The 24036-nt window shown below is 35.7% G+C and overlaps 3 protein-coding genes across 3 annotated transcripts; all 3 read left to right on the forward strand.

The window, feature by feature from the left end:
• The first annotated feature begins 225 nt into the window (after positions 1-225).
• Positions 226-10772, forward strand: LOC130812582 (protein transport protein SEC23 D). Its single transcript, XM_057678095.1, has 15 exons — positions 226-682; positions 2488-2553; positions 4322-4375; positions 4450-4622; positions 4759-4945; positions 5079-5224; positions 5299-5453; positions 5687-5768; positions 5871-5986; positions 6344-6442; positions 7456-7579; positions 7664-7944; positions 9550-9764; positions 10127-10355; positions 10433-10772. Exons 1-14 carry the CDS (start codon positions 355-357, stop codon positions 10336-10338), a joined length of 2238 nt encoding a protein of 745 aa, XP_057534078.1. The 5' UTR covers positions 226-354; the 3' UTR covers positions 10339-10355; positions 10433-10772.
• Positions 10773-16228: 5456 nt separating this feature from the next.
• On the forward strand, positions 16229-17229 carry LOC130812583 (uncharacterized). The gene is made up of 2 exons (XM_057678096.1): positions 16229-16703; positions 16795-17229. Exons 1-2 carry the CDS (start codon positions 16229-16231, stop codon positions 16914-16916), a joined length of 597 nt encoding a protein of 198 aa, XP_057534079.1. The 3' UTR covers positions 16917-17229.
• A 1047-nt stretch (positions 17230-18276) lies between these two features.
• Positions 18277-20323, forward strand: LOC130813545 (uncharacterized). The gene is made up of 5 exons (XM_057679382.1): positions 18277-18546; positions 18682-18765; positions 18863-19781; positions 19942-19990; positions 20137-20323. The coding sequence occupies exons 1-5, from the start codon at positions 18277-18279 to the stop codon at positions 20321-20323; spliced, it is 1509 nt and encodes a 502-aa protein (XP_057535365.1).
• Positions 20324-24036: the final 3713 nt, after the last annotated feature.

Consider the following 24036-nt stretch of genomic DNA (forward strand, 5'->3'; position numbering starts at 1 on the left):
TATAAAGCCTGCTTTATTAAATGAAAGCATTTTTACAGGGTAAAATGTGATAATGAGACATTCAAATCATATTCACTCTAATATGCAATTGCATCTTTATTAAAATTTTTGTTTATATGTATTTTCATATTATCAAACTTCGTGCATTGCATTAGTTTGTATACGAGTATAAATATAAAAACGACGCCTCGTCATATCCAAATGGCAAACCCCCGTTGGCTCTTCCTATGTGGAGTTTTTTCAACACAATTCAACCCGGAAAAATAAAAATGAATCATCCTTCAAACGCTCTCCCAGTCTAAGTCACTATCAAATCAAATCTTTCATCCCGAATTTTCTCTCTCCTGGTAATCAATGGCGGTTCGGGCAACGGTTGCCCGATTTCCATCCGACCCTGATGAGCAAGAGACATCTGGTCTACCATGGGGAGTAACGATTACACCGTTTTGCGGTAGAGATGAGAATGGAAATCCGCCGTCGATGGGATCCGACGGTGAGAATTTGCCGAGGTGTGAAAATTGTTGGGCGTACTTTAACTCTTATTGTGAGCTTGATCAATGGGCTTGGAATTGCTCTCTTTGTGGAACGCTTAATGGGCTTTCTGCTCACTCCATTGCCAAATACTCTCACCCTCAATCTTGCCCTGAAATGTCTTCCTCTTTTATTGATCTTGAATTGCCTTGTAAGTTCCAGTTTTACCTTCAAATATGAATTTTATCACTATCAATAATTATTATTGTTATTACTTTTGACGGGCCTTTTTGTTTCAATATTTCTGCTATAGTGAATCAGAAGCTAGTTTGCAATGTTGCATACATCGCTGTTTTTAATTGAGTTATTATATGCAGCAGCGAAATCAATGATACCAGCATATTGGGGATGAACGGTGAATATGTGTGGAATTAATTAGAACCATCACGTTACACAATTCAACATCAATAGTGTATACAATAGTGATAATAATATGTGAAGTGCATGTAAATTTTATTGCTTTTGGTGGGTTAGACAAAAATGGAATTAGTTGGGGTTTAATTTGCTCAATTGGCAATAATTGTGTAGAGCATTATTGTTTTCCCTCATAATTTGATTGTAATTTATATATTTTTGTCTGCCCATGTAATTTAATTGCATTAGGGGTTGAAACTTACTACAATGTCATGGGTACATCTGGGCTCTGGCCCCTACGCTTGCCGAGGCGGAAGTCACTTAGTGGGACTGAGGCATTGTGATGTCCCTGTTGATTTGGAACACTTACCAGAAAGGGAAAGACAAGGTTGATTTAGAGTTTAAGCCTTTGAGGAACGCAGGGTTCATATGATGGGGTCCTTACTTTATTGTATAGTAATATGTTTTAGATAGACATATTTTTTCATTAGATTATTGATTTGAAATTAGTGGAACAAAGTTTTTGAAATCTTAATTTAGTGTTTCAGAGACGGAGTTCCTAAAATGAATTCAGTGGGATGTTTAGGATTTTTGGTGACTAAGAGCTGCAAGATTGTGAATAACAGTGATAATATTAGTGGGCAGTGGCAAAAGTTAAGAGAAAATTTGAAAGGTTGCAAAAGTTTAGACCCTAAACTTGATTTAAAATTAGGGGGAGCAAATGTTTGAACTCTTGACCTTTTGTTATAAAAATGCTAAATTTACCACTAAACTATCAAATTTAATGATTTTAAAGGATCATTATACATATATTATGTTTTATAATAGTTTTGTGGTGGTGATGCCCCCTTCTGCCTCTCCTATGTTTTGCCACTATGAGTGGATAATTATGGTTTGTTTGGTGAGTTATCTAGCATAATGTGGGAACTTTGATGTTGGTTGCCTTATAGTAACTGGAAATGTCTTCAATTTTTGGTTTTCTGTGATCCTTAATAAATCTTAGATGATAATTGCTTTGCGTTTTCCCCTATAGAGAGGGGAGGGTTGTTGAATGCCATGCTTGATCGAGCCTTCTATTTCCCAGTGAAAGAGTTACTAATCCTTCAATCATATAAAAAATTTGGTTTACATGAAACAAAAAGAAGTGGTTGTCATGTAGCCATATACTTCTCCATACATGAAGTACGACTCCCTGCACCTTAATTTAGTTGCATTAAAGAAAAGACTGATAAAATGACTTCTCTTATTGTCATATGAGGTATCTCCAGTCTGATTTTATTATTGTTAGGCTAGTCTGAACTCTGAAGTTTCTGTTGAAACAAAAAATTTGTTAGTTTGCTTGAATTTATAGAAATAATAATTTAAAGACTTAAGCTTATTCTGATGCTTGACTCTTGCATTGTTTGAGGTAGCCAATGAGTTGCTGAGAAAATTATAATGCTTCAAAAGAATTTTTTATTAGGTGGTTGTTTTTGCTCTTTGTGTTCGACCTTTTGTTTGTTTTGGTTGTATCACAAATATATTGTTTTAATATTTTGAAATCAGCAACAGCATTTTATTTCTGCATTCTAATGTGTTGAGGCTGTTGTAATTACGGTGCAGTGGAAGCATATGAGGAAGAATCAATGCAGGCTCGTCCTGTCTATGTGGCAGCAGTTGACCTGTCATGTAAGTTACTGTCTCCCTTCTCTAATTCAATGGCTCACCTTGTTATAAACCTGTGCTTTCTCATCCTGTCAAATTTTCAATTTTGTGTGATAAGTTGAAGAATTTAAAAATTTTAGGTCAACAACTGGAGCTTTTCACTTTTATGCCATTGATGTCTGCTCATTTTCTTAGTTGTGCTAACTTGATTTTAGGAAATGCTTTTATGTGTATGTTATATTTTTCTTAGATTTAGGCTGCAAGCCTATTACTCTATATTGATAGAAATACGATCCTTTGCCATAGGGACATGTAGTAGTATTTGATACTCCCTCTATCCCTTTCATATTGCACCTATAGCAATATGGGTAAAATTTAGTGAAAAGGAAAATTAAAGTGAAGAATAAGACAAAAAAGCAATTGGATGATAGAAATGAGTCATTAAGATGGGAAGAGAAAATAAGTTTGTGGATGAGATTAAAAAAAGAGAGAGGGGCCATTGCCAAAAAAAAGAAAGGGTGCAAATTTAGTGAGATAAACTAAAATGAAAAGTGCAAACTAAGAGAGACAGAGGGTGTATGTAACTTGAAGAGATGTTATAGAGTTGCCTAGTTGGGTATTCAGAGATATATGTGAAATTTGAATCACTAGATGAACATTTTGCTAGTTTCTTTATATCATTTGGGTTCCTTGTGTAAGTTGGTGGTCTAAGGCTTCAAGCAACAGCTTAATAAAATATTCAGGATGAGAATCATGAATTCTAGGTTCAGGATGTGGATATCAAGGATCGTAAAAATAGAGTATTTTGGCAAGCTCTTTAATAGAGAACAAGGGATTGTTTAAGGAGACATCTATCTCTTCCATGGGTGAAAACGAAGATTATGAGACGAACTAAAAAGCCAGTGGAAGAGGAGGCTTCGAAGGAAATGAAGCTAAAAAAGCAGTGGGACCAATAGGTGTACCCATTGAGGTATGAAGATGTTTAGGGAAAATTAGAGTAACATGGCCAATTGATTTATTTAACAAGATTCAAAAGACAAATAAGATGCCCAATGATTGTCAATGATTGTAAAAGTACTCTGGTTACTATCAATAAAAATAAAGGAGTTTCAAAAGATTGCTATAACTACCAAGGAGTAAAACTCATGAGCTATATTATGATTTTATAGGAAAGAGTGATAGAACTAAATATATGTAGAAGTATGAGTATGTCAGGGAACTAAATTTAGATTTTTGCCGTGTAGATCTACAATGGAAGCAATACATATACATTTGATGAGACTATTGCCTATACATGATTTTCATTGCCTTGGAAAAGATATACGACTAGATATCAATAATTAATTGAAGTACTCTAAGCCACTAATGACAAAGAAGGGTATTCTCAAGAAATACATTAATATCAATGCAAGATATATATTGAGATGTGAAGAAAAATGTTGAAGATTTGATAATTGTATCCTTTGGACTGGTAGAGCAAAATAAATAGATGTTAACTTCCATATGAAAGACTATCTATTGGTTCATTTGTATTTGGAGTTAGTTGATGTGTTTACAGCGTGTAGAATTGCCTTGTAATGGATAATGGGAGAACCTGATATTGAAAATCTAACTTGGGAGCCTATTTATGGCGTTGAGGGAATGGAACGTTGTTTTTGTTGATGTTGAAAACTTTGAATGTAACTTCTAAAGATTATTAACTGTGAATTCTGATAGTTTTGTCTTTTACTTCTCTATTTAAGTTGGTAAAAATAGCTGACTTTCTCCTTCGCCACCCTTTTTCCTCTTGCAGCTTCCGAGGAGTTTCTGGATCTTATCAAGAGTGCCTTACTGGCGGCTTTAGAAGGTTAGATAGCTGAATTTACTATTTATTCCTATGTTCTGCTACAAAAGTTTGAGATTTTAATTTATCTTGTGCAGCACTTCCTGTTGGAGCACTATTTGGACTTGCTGCTTTCAGCCTTAAATTAGGGTTATATGATGTGCAAGGGCCTGTTCCAGTTGTGAAAAATATTTTCATTCCCTCTGATGCTGAAGGAACTATACAAATAGGGCTTGAAGATGTCATGCCTTTGTCTTGTTTTTTAGCCCCGGTATGATATCAAGTAGTTATTTACTTAACTATTATATTCCATGGCAATTGCCAATTGGTCACTTCTGTCTTTTGTCTGACTTTGTAAATGCTATATGAATGTTTACCCTAAGTCTTGGACTCTTATCATTACCTAGGTGGAGACTTGCAAAGAGCGGATAGCATCTGCCATTGAGACTCTTAAACCAATGACATCATGGGAAAGATCAACAGCTGCTAATCAACCTCTAGATGGTGTATTATTAGCCGGCCGAGGTTTTGGAGCATCAATGGAGGCCCTCTTCAATTACCTTGGATCAGAATATGGAACCACATTTGCACTAGGTACCAATGCTTCTAGCTGTTGTAGTGGTTTAGTGTCTGTAGATTCTATGATTGTTCTGGACAAATAAAGTAAAATTACAATGTAATAACTGTAAGGATTAATTCTCCTACCCATGTAATTGAAATCTGGCAGCTAGGATTTTTGCATTCTTGTCTGGTGCTCCTGATTATGGAGCTGGGACTCTAGATACAAGACGGTATGGTGAGCAATATGCTAGTAAAGGAGAGGATGCTGACCGTGCTTTACTTCCTGAGCAAACCTCATTTTACAAGGAACTTGTAAGTTGGGCTCAAATTCTAGTTATTCCGTAGTTATCTGAGTAGGAATGCAAACATTGACATATATTTCACAGGCGGCTGTCGCTGTTCAAGCAGGTGTTTGTGTAGACATATTTGCAGTTACAAATGAGTATACAGATCTGGCATCACTGAAGTTCCTTAGCATTGAAAGCGGAGGGTCCCTTTTTTTGTATCCAAACACTGATGATTCTACTCTACCTCAGGACATGTGAGTGACAAATATGCTCAAATACACAGTCTCTTGTTATCGTGTTACTGGCCTACTTAATTAGATAAATGAGATTTCTTATCTCTAGTTGATAGTAATAATGTGGCTGTGGTAGTGTGGTGTTGTCTGTTGCCTTGCTAATAGGCTGGGCATTAAGAATCTATGTTCTATGTTAAGAATATTCTGTTTTTCCTTTTTGTTAACTTAATTTGTTTATTCAAATGATCTTGCAGGTATCGCATGTTAAGTCGTCCATATGCTTTCAACTGTGTTCTACGATTAAGAACTTCTTCTGAATACAAAATCGGTCGCTCTGTAAGTTGGTGTTTTCTCTTTTTTTAGTTGTTTGATAAATGATTCTTTTTAATAAAATGCTAATTTTGTACCCTCAATCCTTTTCAATGTTTTCTTTTGCAGTATGGTCACTTTTTCCCTGATCCAGAATATGAAAATGTTCAGCACATAATATGTTGTGATTCTTATGCAACCTATGCATATGACTTTGAATTTTCAAAAGTTGAGGGTTTTTCAAGGTATTTGTTACTTTGCTTCCATTTTTATCTGTTCTATAGATCTATGGATGAATAGTAGATGCATGTCTACTCCTGAAGTTTATATAGATGAAATTTTGTGAGCAGTCCTTATACATTCATTTGTAGTTAAAAAACTTAACTTCTCAAATTCGAGTAATGGTTGAAGCAATAGTTGTTTATTTGTTTGTTGCTCTTGGTTGCATTTTACATATTGATAACTGGCTTGAAAAGTGATGGAAGAAGCCTACTTCTGCTAAATTCCTCTGTTCAAGTTGAAGTATCATCAATTTATTCTGTTTGCCTAATCCATGCATGCAAACTGTCGTTTTGAGTCCTATATTTTATATGTTTTGACAGGCATGCCTCAGAACCCCCTATGCTACAAGTTGCTTTCCAGTACTCTGTGGTTGTACCACCTGAGGAGCTTTCAAGTTCTGGATTGAGTTCTGCAAGTAGGTATGGTTGAAGTAGCTGTATGTCAGAAAGATTTCCTTCTTGGCCTTTTGTTATTCAATTTGCACCTCTATTGGATGAATTCATTATGTTTTGAATGCCAAATGTTACTTCTAACATCGTGAGTGATGCTGAATGGCTATTCCCACCGCCACCCCCACCCCCCTCAGTAGGGATGGATTAAAGAAACTAGGTTGACATTTTTGGCAAAGGCCTATCCAATTCTCTCATCCAAGTTTCCAACTCAACTCACTTTTGACGGATAATGACATAGAGAGCTGACACTGATTAAATTATTGGTCTAAAATCCTCCAAAGAACTAGTTATTGACTTATTGTCAATTAACCCTCCTCATTGGTGCAGCATTTATAAGAAGCGTGCTAATGGTTCTAGCTCTAGCCCTAGCTCTACAGTGTACAGTCTATGGCCGACTCACATCTGCTTATCTGTGGAAAATCTTGTAGTTTTTTTTGTCATATTATTATTTTACGTCACCTTTCTAAAAGAACAAATCAAAAATTCATTGGAGAGTTCACACTGCTGGTGAACGTAATGCTAGCAGGGTTCATCAGATACTGTTTTCATTGCTCGGAACTCTTCATTCATCCCCATAACCAATGGGGACTGGAGGAAATTCCTTTACAAATCCTCAAACTCTGGTCGTTTGATCTTGTTTATGCTACGTGATATTAATTTTTTGTAAATGTGTAACAAAAACACCTTATTTAAGCATTTTCGTTTCATAGTACCACCTAACCACCATTTTGATGAAGTTTGACTGCTGTGAGAAAAATGAAGGAAAGGGAGAATCTATATTAAAAGGTTATTTGCTGATTAGATTATGAATTAATAGTCAAACTTACAAATATCTCAAATGATAGTATAATACTTTGAAATGAAAATGTTATATAAGGTGGTCTTTTGAAAGACAAATTATATAAGGCGGTTTTTCCTTGTTTTCCTTCGCCCTTCTTACTGGTTTGCAATTTAGTTACACTATGCAAATGGTTCTCCAGGCCCAAATTTTCAATCAAACGGCGCCTAAGAATCAGAACTTTGCAATATGGAGCTGCACGCAACATTAACGAGCTGTATGATAGTGTTGACTCTGAAGTGGTTCTTTCAATTCTTGTTCACAAGGTATCTTTCTGCATCGATTCCTGTCAGTGTACTTGTATGATGTATACCCTTGTCTAAATTATCTTAGAGCCTTGTGTAATGTAGGTCATTCAGGCTTCTTTGGAGCAAGGAGTTCGAGAGGGCAGAGTACTGCTTCATGATTGGCTAGTTATTCTTACAGCACAATACAATGATGCCCTTAAGCTCATCCAGTATGGGACTGGAACTTCTAGTGCCGTTCAACAAATTGATGTTGCATTTGCACAATGCCCTCAGTTGCAGCCTTTGCCTCGCTTGATCTTTGCTTTGCTTAGAAGTCCTCTACTTCGTCTGCATGAGGAGGGTGTTCATCCTGATTACCGAATATTCTTGCAATGTCTCTTCAGGTATTGACACTGTTAAAATATATGAATACTTTGAATAATAATTCTTGATGTAAAAAGTTACTGATGGTTCTCATTTTGATATTTTGGATGGGTGTGGCTATGAAATGGCGATGACCATCAGCTTCACGATACTAATTTTATGTATTGTGTAACTTCACCTATGTGATAGTAGAGAGGTAATTTTGAGTTTGACCCTTGATTTGAAACTCCATGGGTCTGGCTATTCGTAAAATACACTAAGAGGGTGTTTGGTATGGAGAGGGCAAATGGAATGGATAGGGAATCAATTAAGAAGAATAAGGATAATGTTAAGTGTTATTGTTATGGATTCTTTGTTAGGATTTCCATAAATGCCTATCTTTCAGAGCGTAACAATTAAAGCATCCATCTGAATATCCACAAAGAAATCTTATCAATTGAACTTACTGGACATCTTTGGTAAGCCACGAAACCCACCAGTCACCTTAAACCTCCCGTTTCCTTGGTAACCCACTCACTTATCTATGGTAAATGGAGGTAGATCAATTTAATGAGATTACCGACAGAACAATGATGATTGAAAGCTGAACAATGGTGGTTGACGGCTGAAAATTGGTGGTAATGCCGTCAGATGCGGCGGCCAGATGGTGGTGGCGTCAGATGCGACTAGATGATGGTGGCATCAGATGCGGGCAGATTGTGGTAGGATTGGTTGCTTGAAGGATGGTTGGTGATTTGAACTGTGAAAGAGAGTGTTTCTATTACTCGTAAGTGTAATTGTTTCCCGAATATTTGCACAGGGAACAATGTAGGTGTAGCTTTTGCTCCTAAGGGCAGAGGTTATCCTACCTTCCAAAACAAACAATTAATAACGGTAATAGTTATCTATAGTTTTAGATAAATATTACCATTGTTTATTGTTTGTTTTGGAAGGTAGGATAACCCGTGCCCTTTAGGAGTAAAATCCATTACTTGTTCATAAAAATCTCTAACCAAACGACCCCTAATATTGACAATTGCAAGGTTTAATGATTCATGATTTTGAACCATTGTAATTCATGTAGCTGATCCCATATATTGGGATTAAGGCTTTGGTATTGTGTTCTGTGATTCAAACTCAAATGTTCATAAGAAGCACAGTTAGTTTAATCATTAATGAGAACTGAAGTAATGATTACAGAACACTTAGATGACTTTACCTAACTCATGAATTGATGAGTGCTTTCATTTCTCAATTTTCATCATCCCAGATAAGATGAGGATAAAAGAAAGACAATACGAAGAAAAAAGCTTTTACCTTGAGCTCCATCTTGGCAATTTTGAGTACTTGTGAATCGGGTACAGCTTACTAAATATGCAATAGGTTCATTGAAAGAAATAATTCACAACCTTTTTGGTACTATTTCTGCCAATATACTTTCTTTAGTTTAGAAATATTGATTGCAAGTGACCGTGTGCGCTGAATAACGAAAATCTGAGATGAATATATGCTCATAATAGTTTTAGTTTAATGGATGATTATGAATGGCGTATTTCTTAATTGCAAATGTCCACATCTCATTCTTTCTTGTGCTGTTCTGTTAGACTGAAACTTGTGTGCCATTTTTCTGTATTTTACTATTGCAGTGCGTTGGAACCAAGCTCTCTACATCGTGCTGTATATCCTGTATTGAGTTCATATACAACCCCAGATAAACAAGCATATCCACGCCATTCCCTGAGCCGTGCTGCACTAATAACTAGTGGCAGTCCAATATTTCTTCTGGATGCATTCACAACTCTAATAGTGTTTTATTCTTCAACTGCTGACCCATCACTGCCTTTCCCACCACCTCAGGATTGTAAGCGGAGTTTCTTCCTTCTTGAAAGCTACTCTATATGTCATATATTTAAGTTCACTTCGTTTTGCACAAAGATTTTTGGGATGTTTGGTTTGGGTAAAAAATGGGGTGGAAAGTATTTTTTCCACCCATTCATATACATTTTTCTCCAAATTTAAAAGGAAAGCAATTGTCATACACTATCCCGTTCCCAGCATCTTCATTTATCTTTTATTGGCTTATTAATTTTTCCATCAAACCAAACAAAAGAAAATTGGTTATCAGTTTCATTTTTCATTTGAAAGCGCTTATCATGGGGAAGTGTTTCCATTCAAACCAAATACAAGGAGAAGTTCTTTTAACATTTTATTTTGCTCTTTCAGGTTTACTAAGAGCAACAATAAATAAACTGAAAAAAGAGAGAAGTATTACACCAAAACTCTTATTCATCCGAGGTGGGCAGGACGATGCCACAGCTTTTGAGAACTATCTAATTGAGGAACAAGATGTTGAAGGGTCCGGCTTCACCAGCGTCATGGGATTTGTTTCATTTTTGGAGGATATAAATCGTGGCGTTTTGGAGTATTTGAAATAGATCAAATCCGATAACAGGTATGTCACACTAGTTATACTAGAAGAGCATAGCAGATTTATACCCTGAAGTCTGAAAAATAAAAGACTTCGAACAGGAAAACGCTGATATATGATTAAAAGCGCCAAAGCTGGAAGCTTAATGTCCAAGTTCGGTAAATTGGTTGGTTAGTAGGTTAGTTCCCTAGTGGAAATTCTGTTCGAATTTGCAAGTTCCTGAGAAACAATTTTCATGCGAGGAGAGGTTTGATGCTAAACGCACATTTGGACGATGAAAAACATAATTAAATGAATCAAATTTTGCTATCTGTGGCATTGAATCGTCTATTTAATTGGGAGTTTTTGATACTTTCTCTGTGAACAAATGGATTCTGTGAATTAATGTATACATTGTTTAGATTTGTTCCTTGTCTTGAATGTATAATTCTTTTCTTACTATACATTCTCAAAATGGGTCTCTGGATTTTGTGTTCCTAATTTTCCCATTTTGTCTCGATGATAAGAAATCATGCTGTTTATTTTTTAAGTAAATTGATATATACTCATTTTGTCTCTTAGAGTTTGCCCCATTTAATAAAAAAACTCTCACATAAAATAGTCAAGGGAGCAAACTCAAAGGTCGAAGTAGTATTTTCGTTTGTGTTTGATTCAACAAAAAAAAAATCATTCCTAATCAATTCATATTTATCAATACAAGTGGTGCAAATGCCACACATAACACAACCGGTTGAGATAAAATTTTCAAATTGTAATGAAGGTGTCAAGGTTCCTATGATCAAACACCGGGCCGGGTAGAAAAAAAGCCCATTGATGTGGGTCGGGCCAAAGTGCGGGCCTAAAAGTTCTTACCCAAACCCGTAATTTGCGGGCCTATGTTATATATTATTTATATATAATTAAAAATACAAATTACAAATAATTGAAATAAACAAATACAAGTGTTACATATTATACATAATTAAAACACAAATTACAAATAATTCAAATAAACAAATACAAAATAATCAAATTATGTAACTAATTAGTGATTTGACAATTGTCATCTTCACGATCTACCTCTTCTTCAACATTAAAAATGGTAGATCGACCTTGATGCAATATGGAAAAAAAGTGTTAGCATATGAAATAATCAAAATATGTAACTAATTGGACCAACTTAGCTCCTTTCGGGCCGGCCCGCGGGCTAAACACCAATCCCAAACCCGTCCCAAAAAAATTTCGGGCCACTAATTTTCTGTCAAAACCCGCACATCGGGCCATATTTTGGTACCCAAACACTCACTTTTTCGGGCCGGGCCGGGCCTTCCATGATCAGGTCTACTAAAATGTTATCACAAATTCTTGTGAGAGACTATTTCTAATTGGGCCTGTCCATTATATATGTTTTAAAAATATTGTAAGTATGCATTAAGAATGATATAAGTAGGCATTTAAGATATTGAAAGTAGGCGTTAAGAATACGGTAAGTAAGCATTAAGGATAATGTAAGTAGCCATTAAGAATACGGTAAGTATACATTAATCTTTAATGTGCTAGGTTTGAGATATGTCTTTCAAAGAGACGGTCTCTTAAAAGACTAGCCAGTTATCTAAGATAAAAACTCGTCCATTTACGTGACATGTACGAGGAAAATCAATAATGAAATGAAAGGGTATTTAAAAAAGCACAATTTTTTTTATTTTTGAAATGTAAAAAGCAAATAAAATATAAAATAAAAGCATTAAAATTATAAACGTTATCACAAAGATTCACTACAACTAATTAACCACTTAAATGTAGACAAAGTAAGGAATCCAAGCTCATATTTCAACACCTAAACTATACTTTTGTTGAAAAATTGTTGATAAATTAAGAGTACAAGTAACCGCTTTTCTTTTTAAATCGTAAAATTCAGAAATACAGAAGATGAGGTGACAACATTATCATGTAAAAGGTTATAATTAGAGATGTTTGGCAGATTGGTCTAATAATTTATTGGGCGTTTTATTTAAAGGATTATCAATGAGTTGTATATAAATAGACTGTCTTTGAAAGGGTGGTCTTTTTCTTCCATCCTCTTCCCAAACCTATGGATGGGAAGGATAAAGAGAAGGGTTTACTACCCACAAATCTTATCCCAAAACCAAAAAATCGATTCATAAGCTAAAATTGGTTTAATATGCTTCATTAAATATGAATTATCCTCGAAATTCCATACACAGTCTGTTAATTATCGTTCAATATTAACACTATATGCTGAGACTAATGTTATTGGTCTATGGCCTCAACATCAATTAAGGCTCATAACAATATCAAATAGAGTCCATAATTTGGTCAAACTCATGTTAAAGATAGTTAATAAAATAATCAATAAAATAATCAAGCCTCATAAGTCTACTTTATCATTTATAAGCACGTAAAATAAATTCAACCTGTTTTTAATATTAGTGCAACTCTTACTACTACGAATACCCTCAAAAATTCAAATGAGAGAATTGTTCCAAGCGATTCTAAGAAATAAATTTTATATTAATATTCAACCTACACTTAACTTTGATTTTCCGAGTGTAATCTCCCAAGGTATTAACTTTCATTCATTTTGTAGCCTTGTAGGTGTGTTTGAAGATCTTCAAGTACCTTCAATCATTTTCAAATTACTTCAACATCAAGGACCGTGAATAGCAAGACTTTCATCTTTAACAAATAGACATTTCTACATGGATAAACTATAAACATTGCTTTTCCTCCACAATTCACAAATATAAGTTGCAACTGAATTTCACCCAAAACAAGTTCATAGGGAAAATTCCAAGGATGTTGATGTGTGTGTTTTATATACTATTTTCTACCATGCTCCCATTGCATTTTCATAGCATTTCTCGCGTATTTTGCTCAATTTTTTATTGGTTTTTATGCTTGGTTGGAGTGTTTGTTTCCTATCTATTTTGTAAGTACAAAGCTCTAATTATGCTAGGAATCGACTCTTGGAGCGAGATTTGCAAGTTGGAAGGTCACAAGCTACTCAAAGGGTCATTTTTATGCTGACCAGGTCTCATACCCGGGTGGGTTTCCACACACCCGATCGGGTTTGCACTTGGCACTTAGAAGAATTTGAAGATGCCATTTGGAAGAAAAAGTTGCTACTCGCACCCGGGTGGGTTTCCACATACCCGTCCGGGTGAGCATTACGGTGATTTGAACAACGTCTCTAAACCCGGGTGGGTTTCTAGACACCCGACCGGGCTTCCATTGAAGATCAAGATGTTCTGCTGCGTACCCGGGCGGGTTTACTCTTGAACTTAGAAAATTTTTGGTCTTGAAGATTTAGCTGTGCTGCGCACCCGGCCGGGTCCTGTAGTTATTTTTGATAGTAACTTCCCATATCCTCCCATCTCTTTTTAGAAGGATATAAATAGCTTTTGAGGGGGAATTTTGAGACGGGTTTTTTTGGTTCGGAGGGTTTGGTATTGACCAAAGGATTTCTCGTATTCCTTGCCTTGGGGATTGCTTATCAACACTTCTACATTGTAATTTTAATTATATTGAGGGTATTAGTTTCAATTCTAATTTCTTGTTCTTGTTTATTATTGTTATCTTTGAATGCTTGTTTCTCCATTAAATTTGAATTTGATTTTCTCCATGAATTTCATTGTTGAACTTCTTGTTAGTTTTAATATGCTCAGTGAGTAGTTTTATTTCTAGGGTTTGGTGAAACTATGCAAAAGGTCATGATTCTTGTTTGATTTTAGGATTTAAATTTGGTTTGTCTAGGCGATTAAATTGATGGGTTTTAGATTGATTGCATATTTGACCAATTTGCAAGTTTTATTCGCTCAATTCTATAAGCGAGAGTTGCGAGGTTGAGTGAACGATTTCCTTCTTTGAACAATTAAGCTTTAATTGCGATAGCTTGTTTTATTGTTTGATTGTCGAATTTGTTTGCGAGAACAACAACTTCCTTCGCCTATATTCATTCCTATCCCAATTGTTGTTCATAAATCATGATCGATGCATAGTGAATCCTTTTAGCCCTAGGTTTTTAATTATTGAATTTTATTCACTTCTTGTTTTTGCGTTCTACTTAGATAAACAAAAATTCAACTTTTGATCGTTAGTAATAGTGAACTTGGTTCAATTTGTGACTTTATTTGTCCTTCCTCAGTGGTTCGACCATACTTGCCCAACTATACTAGTTAGGTGAAATAGGAACTATTTTTGGTAGTAAAACGACGTACCAATGTTTCATATCCACAAGAAAAGCAAAAAAAATTTAAAATAATAGCATTGATATTATTTTCTATATCACAAATAGACCTGTGAAATGAGCTGGATCTCCATTGGGGTTCTTGATCTAGCTCTTTATTGTAAGGGTTGTATATAGAGAAGAGTTGAAAAGGATTAGACTTAAAATTTAACTTACAAAAATCAGCTAGTCTGTTGAGAGACTGTCTTTTTGAGAGACGTATCTCAAATCCAGCCCATTAAAGATTAATGCCTACTTACTGTATCATTAATGCTTATTTTTAATATCTTAAATGTCTACTTACATTATTCTTATACCTACTTACAATATTTTAAAAAATATATGATAGGCCGACCCAATTAGAGACGGTCTCTCAAAGAGGCCGTCTCTCACAAGAATTTGTGTACAAAAATTAGAAGATAAGGGTTGGATAAGAGATTAAAAAGGGTTGTAGATGGGCCCTAATCCAAAGTCCATTTCCTTCCTTTTTTTACCACTTAATTATATACTTTTTCCAATTCAGCACTAACGTCTCATTTGCTTTTTGGACACTATGATCTCTCACTCTTAATTTGTATTTTATTATTAATCTATAAGTTTAAATATAATCAAGTGAGATCTTGTTTGATTCGTCTCAATGCAAGAATTATTCATATCAACTTTCCTTAATTTTTAATTATGCATAATTAGAGATATTAAGGATTAAATAAGTGCATTCGATAGAATACAAAAAGTAAATAAGACATTAGTAGTAAATTGGAGGGAATATAAATTAATATATAACTAGAGTGAAACCCGTGCAACAATAATCTACTGCTTGAAAATTGAAACTTATTAAATCTTTCATTATATATTTTAGCACTAATTTGTCTTCCATAATCGTTACTCCTATTAGCCAATATCTACTGCGTTGCACTATGGCACTAAATATCTACTGCTTTAATTTTATTGAATCTCTTTATTAGCCAAAATATTTATTATTATTATTATTATTATTTGCAAATTGTGGCATGTGTTTGTATGTTCAATAAGATGAACGGGCCGGATAGGGTCTGTTTCTACTAGAGCCCAATTTGGCCCGTATTCAGCCTATTGCACAGGCCTAATCACAAACATTCATGATAACTAACTAACTAGCTAAATGTTGGCAAGGAAAGGAATCCAAGCTAAAATTCCAACACCCAAACTATACTTCTGTTGAAAAAATGTTCATCAAAGAGTACAAAATTGGTGAACCATCAGAATTCAGAAAGAAAGAAATTAAGGTGGCACTTGGCAGCATCATCATGCACAAGGCTCTAGCTTTACATTACATAACCTAGATGCCATAAACAAACAACTAGTTTTGGTTATTGCCAAGAAAACCAATAAAAAAGAGAATTTGATCCCATAACATCTCTTTTGAAAACTTGCACCAATGTTACATTTTTTTTTAATATTTGGAACCATCTTTACCTCCATTTTCCACACACTAGATTTGATTCTCAATCCACAGGAAATTAAGCATAAATTCCCTTTGACAACCATCAACTTAATGTATGTCGCTTTCTCATTTCTTTCTCCCTAAAATTTCACCTATAATAACATCCTAACCTAAGAAACACCCAGATGTACTACTACTGTTTCTTAAGTACACACACAGTCATAAGCGCGAAAGTAGCAAGTGACTTCGATGGATAAAAAATCTAGTTCCTACAATTCAAATAGTTGTTATTGGAAACTCTATAAAAAATCAGTTCGAACCATACGTTTCACCAAACAGAAGCAGCATCTTCAAGCTGCTGTTAAACCCACCACTGACTCACCTTCTGCAACTATTTCTCCTAATACTATTGAAGATCGTTGTATTCGACTCACTAGAGTTGACACCGTCACCATTGAAACTCCTCCTAATGTGTCTATGGAAACTACTGATCTCAGTGATCGTTGTCCTCGAGTCTTCAAGCAATCTGTTGCACCTATAACAACACCAACAGCAGCAGCAGCAGTAGCTGATGACAAGAAAGAAGCCTATCAGAAGGTTGCTGTTATTCAAGCCAAACCTAAGGTAACTGTTGTTCCAATAGAAGGTCATGAAAATCGAATTCCAGCAATTATTTCTCATGTAGATGGCCGGAAGAAAACATACATAGCAGAGAGTATAAATGGTATGTCATCTGAATATATTGATCGTGTAGGGAGAATAATAAGAAAACCAACAAATGTAGGCGTTCATACACTTACCATTACGCATGATAGTTTTAATGACAGGGTTAACGACTTTATTAATCGAACTAAGAACAAGTTTCAAGCACCTTCTTTTATTGAAGCTTCTAAGGGTGAAGAGAATAGACTCAAATAAGATTCAGTCAAGGGTATGACAAGAACCGGAGTAATATTAATGTTCGTTTTTGTGATGTGTACACTATATATATGGAATATGCATATGTTTCATGGATGTTACGGACTAAAGTAGGCATACGAAGCTTACTGTCCTAATTATCTGATGGCAATAGATATAATTGAGATGACTGCAGATGATCTTTTTTTTTTTTTTTTTTTTTTTTTATGATGATTAATGTTCTTTTGGTTTTCTTACATATGAGTGTGAGTGCAGAGATTGATTTTATTATATTCAGTTATACTTGTAGTATTATATATATGTTGAATGATCATCCAGTTTCTTAATATAAATTTATGCATCAGCACTGCCACCCCTGTTAAACTGTATTGAAGCAACAAAGAACTGAAGTGGGTTGCTCATCAGTCATCACCTTCATTACCATAGCTCTAGCTCCCATACTTTCATTTCTTAAATTTTGAATTGGCATATTAGCTGAAGATGCAGCATAGACCCTTAGACAGCAACACTGAAATTAATTATACTTCTATTTCAGAATGGGCAGACGAATCAAAGAATCCGTTAAATTAAAATCTCAGTAAAGCTTTAACCTAAACATAGACAACATTTCATATGCCCAAATATAAAAGCCCAAACTATAACAAAATTTCCGAGTCTCACTATATCAAAATACATATTAAAGAGCTATTCCTAGGTCAAATTTCATAAATACTTGTCTAATTTTGATTATTTTGACAAAAATGATCAAAATGCAGGTATATTAGCAAATTCATAAGTTAGTTAATAAAACCTACAAACTTATTCAAGAAAATTCAACAAGTCTTTTTAAAACCTAAGGCGGCAGTAAGTACAACATAAAAACCCAAATTGTTGAATACCCCTAATCAACACCAGCAGCAAGACAAACAATGTATATTACGAATTGAAAAAAAGGAAATTTATCTGGAATCGAAGAGATTTCTTGTTAAGAGTGATATTGTCGCCATTGATGGAAACCTCAGAGTTTGTATTTGAATTGACGATGCGTCATACGACTATTATATCTGCATTTTGCTACCAACTCAATCAACTTGCCCAGTTTATGCAACGAGTATTACAATATATTAGAATAATATCTTTTTGATTATTTGCATATTTTGTATAATCTTTATGATTGTGTAGAATATTAGGAAAATATTTAGTTTTCTAAAGTATAGTTTGTAATCTTATATATATTAACATTACTCTTAATGAGAAAGGCAACCGAATCATTCTTATATGGTATCAGAAGCCTAGGTTTTTGATCCCGACCCTCCCTTTCTTCCCCTTGCCGTTGGCCAGCACCTCTCAAGGCTGTCGCCACCTTTCTTCCTTCTTCTTTTCTTTCTTATTTCTCCTCCATGGCCTCTCCCACAAAAATTCATCCCGCCACTTTGGTTACTAACATTAAAACAAGTGTGCCTATCCAATTTAATGAAGATGGTTCCAATTTTCATTCTTGGGTCACTTTATACAAGCTTCATTGTCGAGCCCATCTTGTGGATTCTCACATTCTTCCCGATGACTCCTCTAAAGCTTTAGTTTCTAAAGATTCCGAATGGCAACGTCTTGATGACATTGTTCACACATGGATTTATGGCTCTATTAGTCCTTCCCTCCTTCAATCTATAGTTCGTCCCGATAATTGTGCCTTTGATGCTTGGAATCGTCTTGAGAACAATTTCTAAAATAATAAGACATCTCGAATTCTTCATCTTGAGTCTCAATTTAATGACATTTCTCTATCCACTTTTTCCAATGTAAAGTCTTATTGCAGTGAACTTGAAACTATTGCTACTTCTCTTACTAATCTTGGCACTTCCATCACCGATAATCGATTGGCTCTTCAAGTTCTTCATGGATTGACTTCGAAATACAAAACTTTTCGGTCTTTGGTTCAACATATGAATCCCATTCCCTCATTTGATACTCTTCGTTATATGTTAGAATTGGAAGAACGCTCCAACCATAAACACAATTCTCCCGCTCAAGATTCGGCCCTTATTACCACCAACAAAGCTTCTTTTTCTGAAAATTCCGCTCATTTTAACAACCGCGGCCCTTCCCACCACCGCGGTGGCCACCGCCACGCTTGTCGTGGTGGCCGGACCCACCGTGGCAGCCACCATGGCTCCGCCAGTGCATCTGGCCCCTGGCAGCAGAAACAACTCTAGCCCACCCTCTTTTCCCTCTTATCCTTATCCTGGATGGCCTTACTGGGCCGGATACAATTGGGCCCAACCTGCTGCTCCCTTTCCCACATCTTGGGCTCCTCCTTCTTCAAGCAATGGACCTTCTGCTGGTCTTCTTGGTCCGCGACCGGCACAAAGTTATCACACCGGGACTAATGCTTCTATGAATTATACTTCTACGGACATCGATCATGCTATGAACACTTTCTCTTTGTCTACTCCGGATGAGCAATTTTATATGGATACCGGTGCCACATCCCACATAACTCGATCTCAAGGTACTTTACTTCCTTATTTTCCTTTAAAGCATCAATTCAATAATGTTATTGTTGTCGGTAATGGTAATTTAATTCCAGTTCTTTGTCACGGGCATATTTCTTTTCCTTCCTCCCAAAAATCCCTTACTCTAAAAAATGTCTTACATGCACCTAAACTTATTAAAAACCTTATTTCCGTTTGTAAATTCACTCCTGATAATATGATTTCTGTTGAATTTGATCCTTTTGGCTTTTCTGTGAAGGATTTGGCCACGGGGAGCATCGTTCTGAGATCTAATAGCACGGGTGATCTTTATCCTTTCCAATCTACACATGGAGCTTCTCCTTCGTCTTCCACATCATCGGCTTTTTTCGTTTTTTCTTCTAGTATTTGGCATTCCCGTTTAGGACATCCGAGTAATGCAGTTTTAAATTCCTTGTTTTCTTCTCGTTTAATTCTATATAATAAAGATCCTCATTTTGTTTGTCATTCTTGTCCTTTATTAGGGAAACACATTCAATTACCTTTTGTTAATTCTATGTCTATGAGTACTAAACCTTTTGATATTATTCATAGTGATTTGTGGACATCTCCTATTTCTAGTCCATCGGGATATAAATACTATGTTCTTTTTCTTGATAATTATACTAATTTTTTGTGGACTTTTCCTTTATTTTGCAAATCTCAAGTTTATGATGTGTTTGTGAATTTCAATATTTTTGTTAATTCCCAATTTGAGTTTAATATAAAATCTTTCCAATGTGATAACAGGGGTGAATTTGACAATAATATGTTTCATCAATTTTGTACTAGTCGGGGTATTACTCTTCGTTTTTCTTGTCCTTACACATCTTCTCAAAATGGCAAATTCGAATGCAAAATCCGCTCCATCAATAACATCATTCGTACTCTTTTATGTCATGCTTCCCTTCCTCCGTCTTTTTGGCCTCCGCCTTAAACACGGCTACTTATCTTCTTAATATCCTTCCTTCTAAACTTCTTGGCAATCTCATCTATATATACTCATCTACGGGTTTTTGGGTGTTTATGTTTTCCTCTTTTTCCCTCTACTACTACCCACAAACTCTACCCATGCTCCACTCCATGTGTCTTTTTAGGATATCCCTCTTCTCAAATGGGTTACAAGTGCTATGATCTCTTATCCCGTAAAATCATTATATCTAGGCATGTTCTATTTGATGAGGCCACCTTTCCTTTTTCTCAATCTCCTTCCCCGTCTCCCCAAAACTACCAATTCTTAGATGATAATATTCCCCTTCATTTGCTCAAAATAGTCCATACACATCCTTCTCCCCCTACTGGGCCCGATCCATCGCTGAGCCCAACCACTACTCCCCCCTCCTTCTGCCAGCCTCCTTCCTCTACTGGGCCTCTCTCTGCATCCGGCCCAGCTACAATCCAGCACCCTCCTTCCTCCCCCTCCTCTACTGGGCCTGTCTCACGCAGCCCAATCATCCAATCATCCAACCCCCTCTTTCCTCCCCCTCCTATACTGGCAGTCATCCAGCCCCCTTCTTCCTCCCTCTCCTCTACTGGGCCTGCCTCACGCAGCCCAGTCATTCTGCCCCCTCATTCCTCCTCTTCCACTCCCCACCCTTCATCCTCACCACCTGGTATGGTTACGCGTAGTAAACATGGTATTTTCAAACCTAATCCCAAATACTATTCCCAAGCTTTAACTGTTTCTTTTTCATCGTTACCCAAATCTCCCCTTCATGCCCTTCGTGACCCAAACTGGAAGTTAGCCATGCAAGAGGAATTTGATGCCTTAATTGAGAATCACACTTGGGATCTGGTACCTCGTCCTCCTAATGCTAATATCATTCGGTCCTTGTGGGTGTTTCGTATCAAGACCAAGTCTGATGGTTCTTTTGAGCGCTATAAAGCGCATCTTGTTGGTGATGGTAAATCTCAAAGGGAAGGCATTGATTGTGATGAGACTTTTAGTCCGGTTGTGAAACCTGCTTCTATTCGCATTGTTTTAAGTATTGCTCTTTCCAGGTCTTGGTCTATTCATCAGCTAGATGTTAAGAATGCTTTTCTGCATGGTCACTTGATTGAGACTGTTTACATGCATCAGCCTCTGGGTTTTCGTGATCCCACTCGTCCTGATCATGTTTGTCTTCTTCGTAAGTCTGTTTATGGTCTCAAATAGGTTCCTCAGGCTTGGTACCACCGGTTTGCCACTTTTGCGACTACTATTGGATTTTCTAATAGCATTCCTGATAATTCTCTTTTTGTGTATTGTCATGGTTTTAAAATTGCTTATCTGTTATTATATGTGGACGATATTATTCTTATGGCTTCTTCTGATTTACTTCGTGAGTCTCTTATGTCCAAACTTAGCTCTGAGTTTTCCATGAAGGATTTTGGTCCTCTTAATTATTTTTTGGGTATTGCTGTTAATCGTACTTCTACGGGCCTCTTTCTCTCTCAACAACGGTATGCCTCTGAAATTCTTGAAAAGGCTGGCATGTCTCAATGTAAACCTGTTGTTACTCCTGTTGCTACTTTCGGCAAACTTTGTGCTAATGCTGGTTCTTCTTGTGATGATCCTACCTTGTATCGTAGCCTCGCTGGTGCTTTGCAGTATCTTACATTCACCCGCCCAGACATTTCATATGTTGTTCAGCATGTTTGCCTTTATATGCATGATCCTAGAATTGAACATATGGCTGCTATTCACCGCATTCTTCGCTATGTCAAAGGTACTATTCACTATGGTCTGCAGTTGTATCGTTCTAAACTTTCGACTCTTTTGTCCTATACTGATGCTGATTGGGGTGGCTGTCTTGACACTCGCCGCTCCACTTCTGGTTACTGTGTTTTTCTGGGTGATAATTTAATTTCGTGGTCCGCTAAACGACAGCCCACTATTTCCAAATCTAGTGCTGAGGCTGAATATCGTGGTGTTGCTAATGCTGTTTCTGAAACTTGTTGGATTCACAATTTACTTCTTGAGCTACACTGTCCTATTACTACAGCTACCCTTGTTTATTGTGACAATGTTAGTGCCGTCTATTTGGCTGGTAATCCAGTCCATCACCAGCGCACTAAGCATATTGAGATCGACATTCACTTTGTTCGTGAAAAAGTTAAATGTGGTGATGTTCGGGTGCTTCATGTTCCAACTCTTTATCAGATTGATGACATTTTCACCAAAGGCCTTCCTCAAGTATTATTTGATGATTTTCATTCCAATCTCAGCGTCTTTAAACCTCCCGATTCGACTGCGGGGGTGTATTAGAATATATTAGAATAATATCTTTTTTATTACTTGCATATTTCGTATAATCTTATGATTGTGTAGAATATTAGGAAAATATTTAGTTTCCTAAAGTATAGTTTGTAATCTTGTATATATCAACATTACTCCTAATGAGAAAGGCAACCGAATCATTCTTACAATGAGGAACGGGGATTTTCCCGCCATTTTACAGAAGTATTTATTCCAACTCGGCATTCCCCACAATTTTTCATGCAATTTTTGTTTTTAGTCATGGCTTTGGCTTTGTTACTTTTTTTCTATAAGTCATTGTTTTTTAAATTCTCATTTCTAGAATTAAAATAATTTTTTATCATATTTTAATTTGTAAATTATTTTTTCATCACATTCATACAATTTTCTCTTTCTCGACTCATGACTTAGGAGTGTTCGTCAAGTCAAAACCTTAAAATTGACTCATTATCCCAACCAATCAAATTTAACCCAACTCGTTACTTTTCAAATCTAATAAACTCGAACTTAAGCTAACACACATTGGCCTTGTGATAATCATCTTAACCCAAACTGAATTATATTATAGTGTTAAAACATCCTAATGATTCGCATTTGAAAATTTCTCAAAGATGTTACTTGAGTTGAGAGCTTATCCAAAATAACCTTACTTTGAATCCGAATTGTTACTAACCCAAACATAAATCTGGTAGATATGTGAAACAAGCCGAGTCAAAAGTAACATGACAAATGCACCCAAGAAAGTGAGAAACCTAACTCTAGTAGACATTCGACAAAAGTAGAACCATGTATTAGATTTTTACCTAACTAATCATTGATGAAATTAGCACATTACCTCGAGTAAGCTTGTCCTAAAACTTATATTATTGAACTCAAACTTAGCTCAAAATTGATAGTATGATATTGTCCGAACTAAAGTCCAACAAAAAATAAAATAACCAATTCCAATTTCTCTAAATGACAACCAGGTCAACCTAACTGAATTCGAGTTGAGTTTGTTTCGAATTTGTTTATTTTTACGTACATAAATTCTGATCATCTTAGTTACTTTTTTGGATGATGTTTTAATCTACTAGGTAAACCTCAAAATGGGTCAACCAAGTCAAATTTGTTGGGTTCAAATTACAATTTTTTGTTTCTTGTCAATATTAGGACATTTTTGAGTCAAGTTGCATTGAAATCAGGTTCAATCAACACAAGTCAGTTCTGTTTTGGGTCGAATATTTATATTTAAATGATAAAAATATTTTCAAATTAAATATCATAAATTTTAAGTTATTAAATGATAAAAAATAAGTGGCTAATAATTAGAAGCAATTTTTATTAGTGAATTTCAATAGAATAGTTCTAATTATTTCGGGCAAGATCAAATTTTGGCGTGCTTGATTTGATCAGATACATTATGCAGGTAA

This window comes from Amaranthus tricolor, chromosome 5, assembly GCF_026212465.1.
Source record: "Amaranthus tricolor cultivar Red isolate AtriRed21 chromosome 5, ASM2621246v1, whole genome shotgun sequence".
Lineage (NCBI taxonomy): Eukaryota > Viridiplantae > Streptophyta > Magnoliopsida > Caryophyllales > Amaranthaceae > Amaranthus > Amaranthus tricolor.

Bases quoted from the DNA above. Each gene is read 5' to 3' on its own strand.
- LOC130812582 (XM_057678095.1), top strand. From the start codon at position 355: ATGGCGGTTCGGGCAACGGTTGCCCGATTTCCATCCGACCCTGATGAG. The intron at 4,376-4,449 runs GTTAGATAGCTG...TATCTTGTGCAG, and splicing joins CTTACTGGCGGCTTTAGAAG to CACTTCCTGTTGGAGCACTA. The intron at 4,623-4,758 runs GTATGATATCAA...ATCATTACCTAG, and splicing joins TGTCTTGTTTTTTAGCCCCG to GTGGAGACTTGCAAAGAGCG.
- LOC130812583 (XM_057678096.1), top strand. From the start codon at position 16,229: ATGGATAAAAAATCTAGTTCCTACAATTCAAATAGTTGTTATTGGAAA. The intron at 16,704-16,794 runs GTATGTCATCTG...TACGCATGATAG, and splicing joins CATAGCAGAGAGTATAAATG to TTTTAATGACAGGGTTAACG.
- LOC130813545 (XM_057679382.1), top strand. From the start codon at position 18,277: ATGGCCTCTCCCACAAAAATTCATCCCGCCACTTTGGTTACTAACATT. The intron at 18,547-18,681 runs GTTCGTCCCGAT...TCCAATGTAAAG, and splicing joins CTTCCCTCCTTCAATCTATA to TCTTATTGCAGTGAACTTGA. The intron at 19,782-19,941 runs GTAATGCAGTTT...TATTATTCATAG, and splicing joins TTCCCGTTTAGGACATCCGA to TGATTTGTGGACATCTCCTA.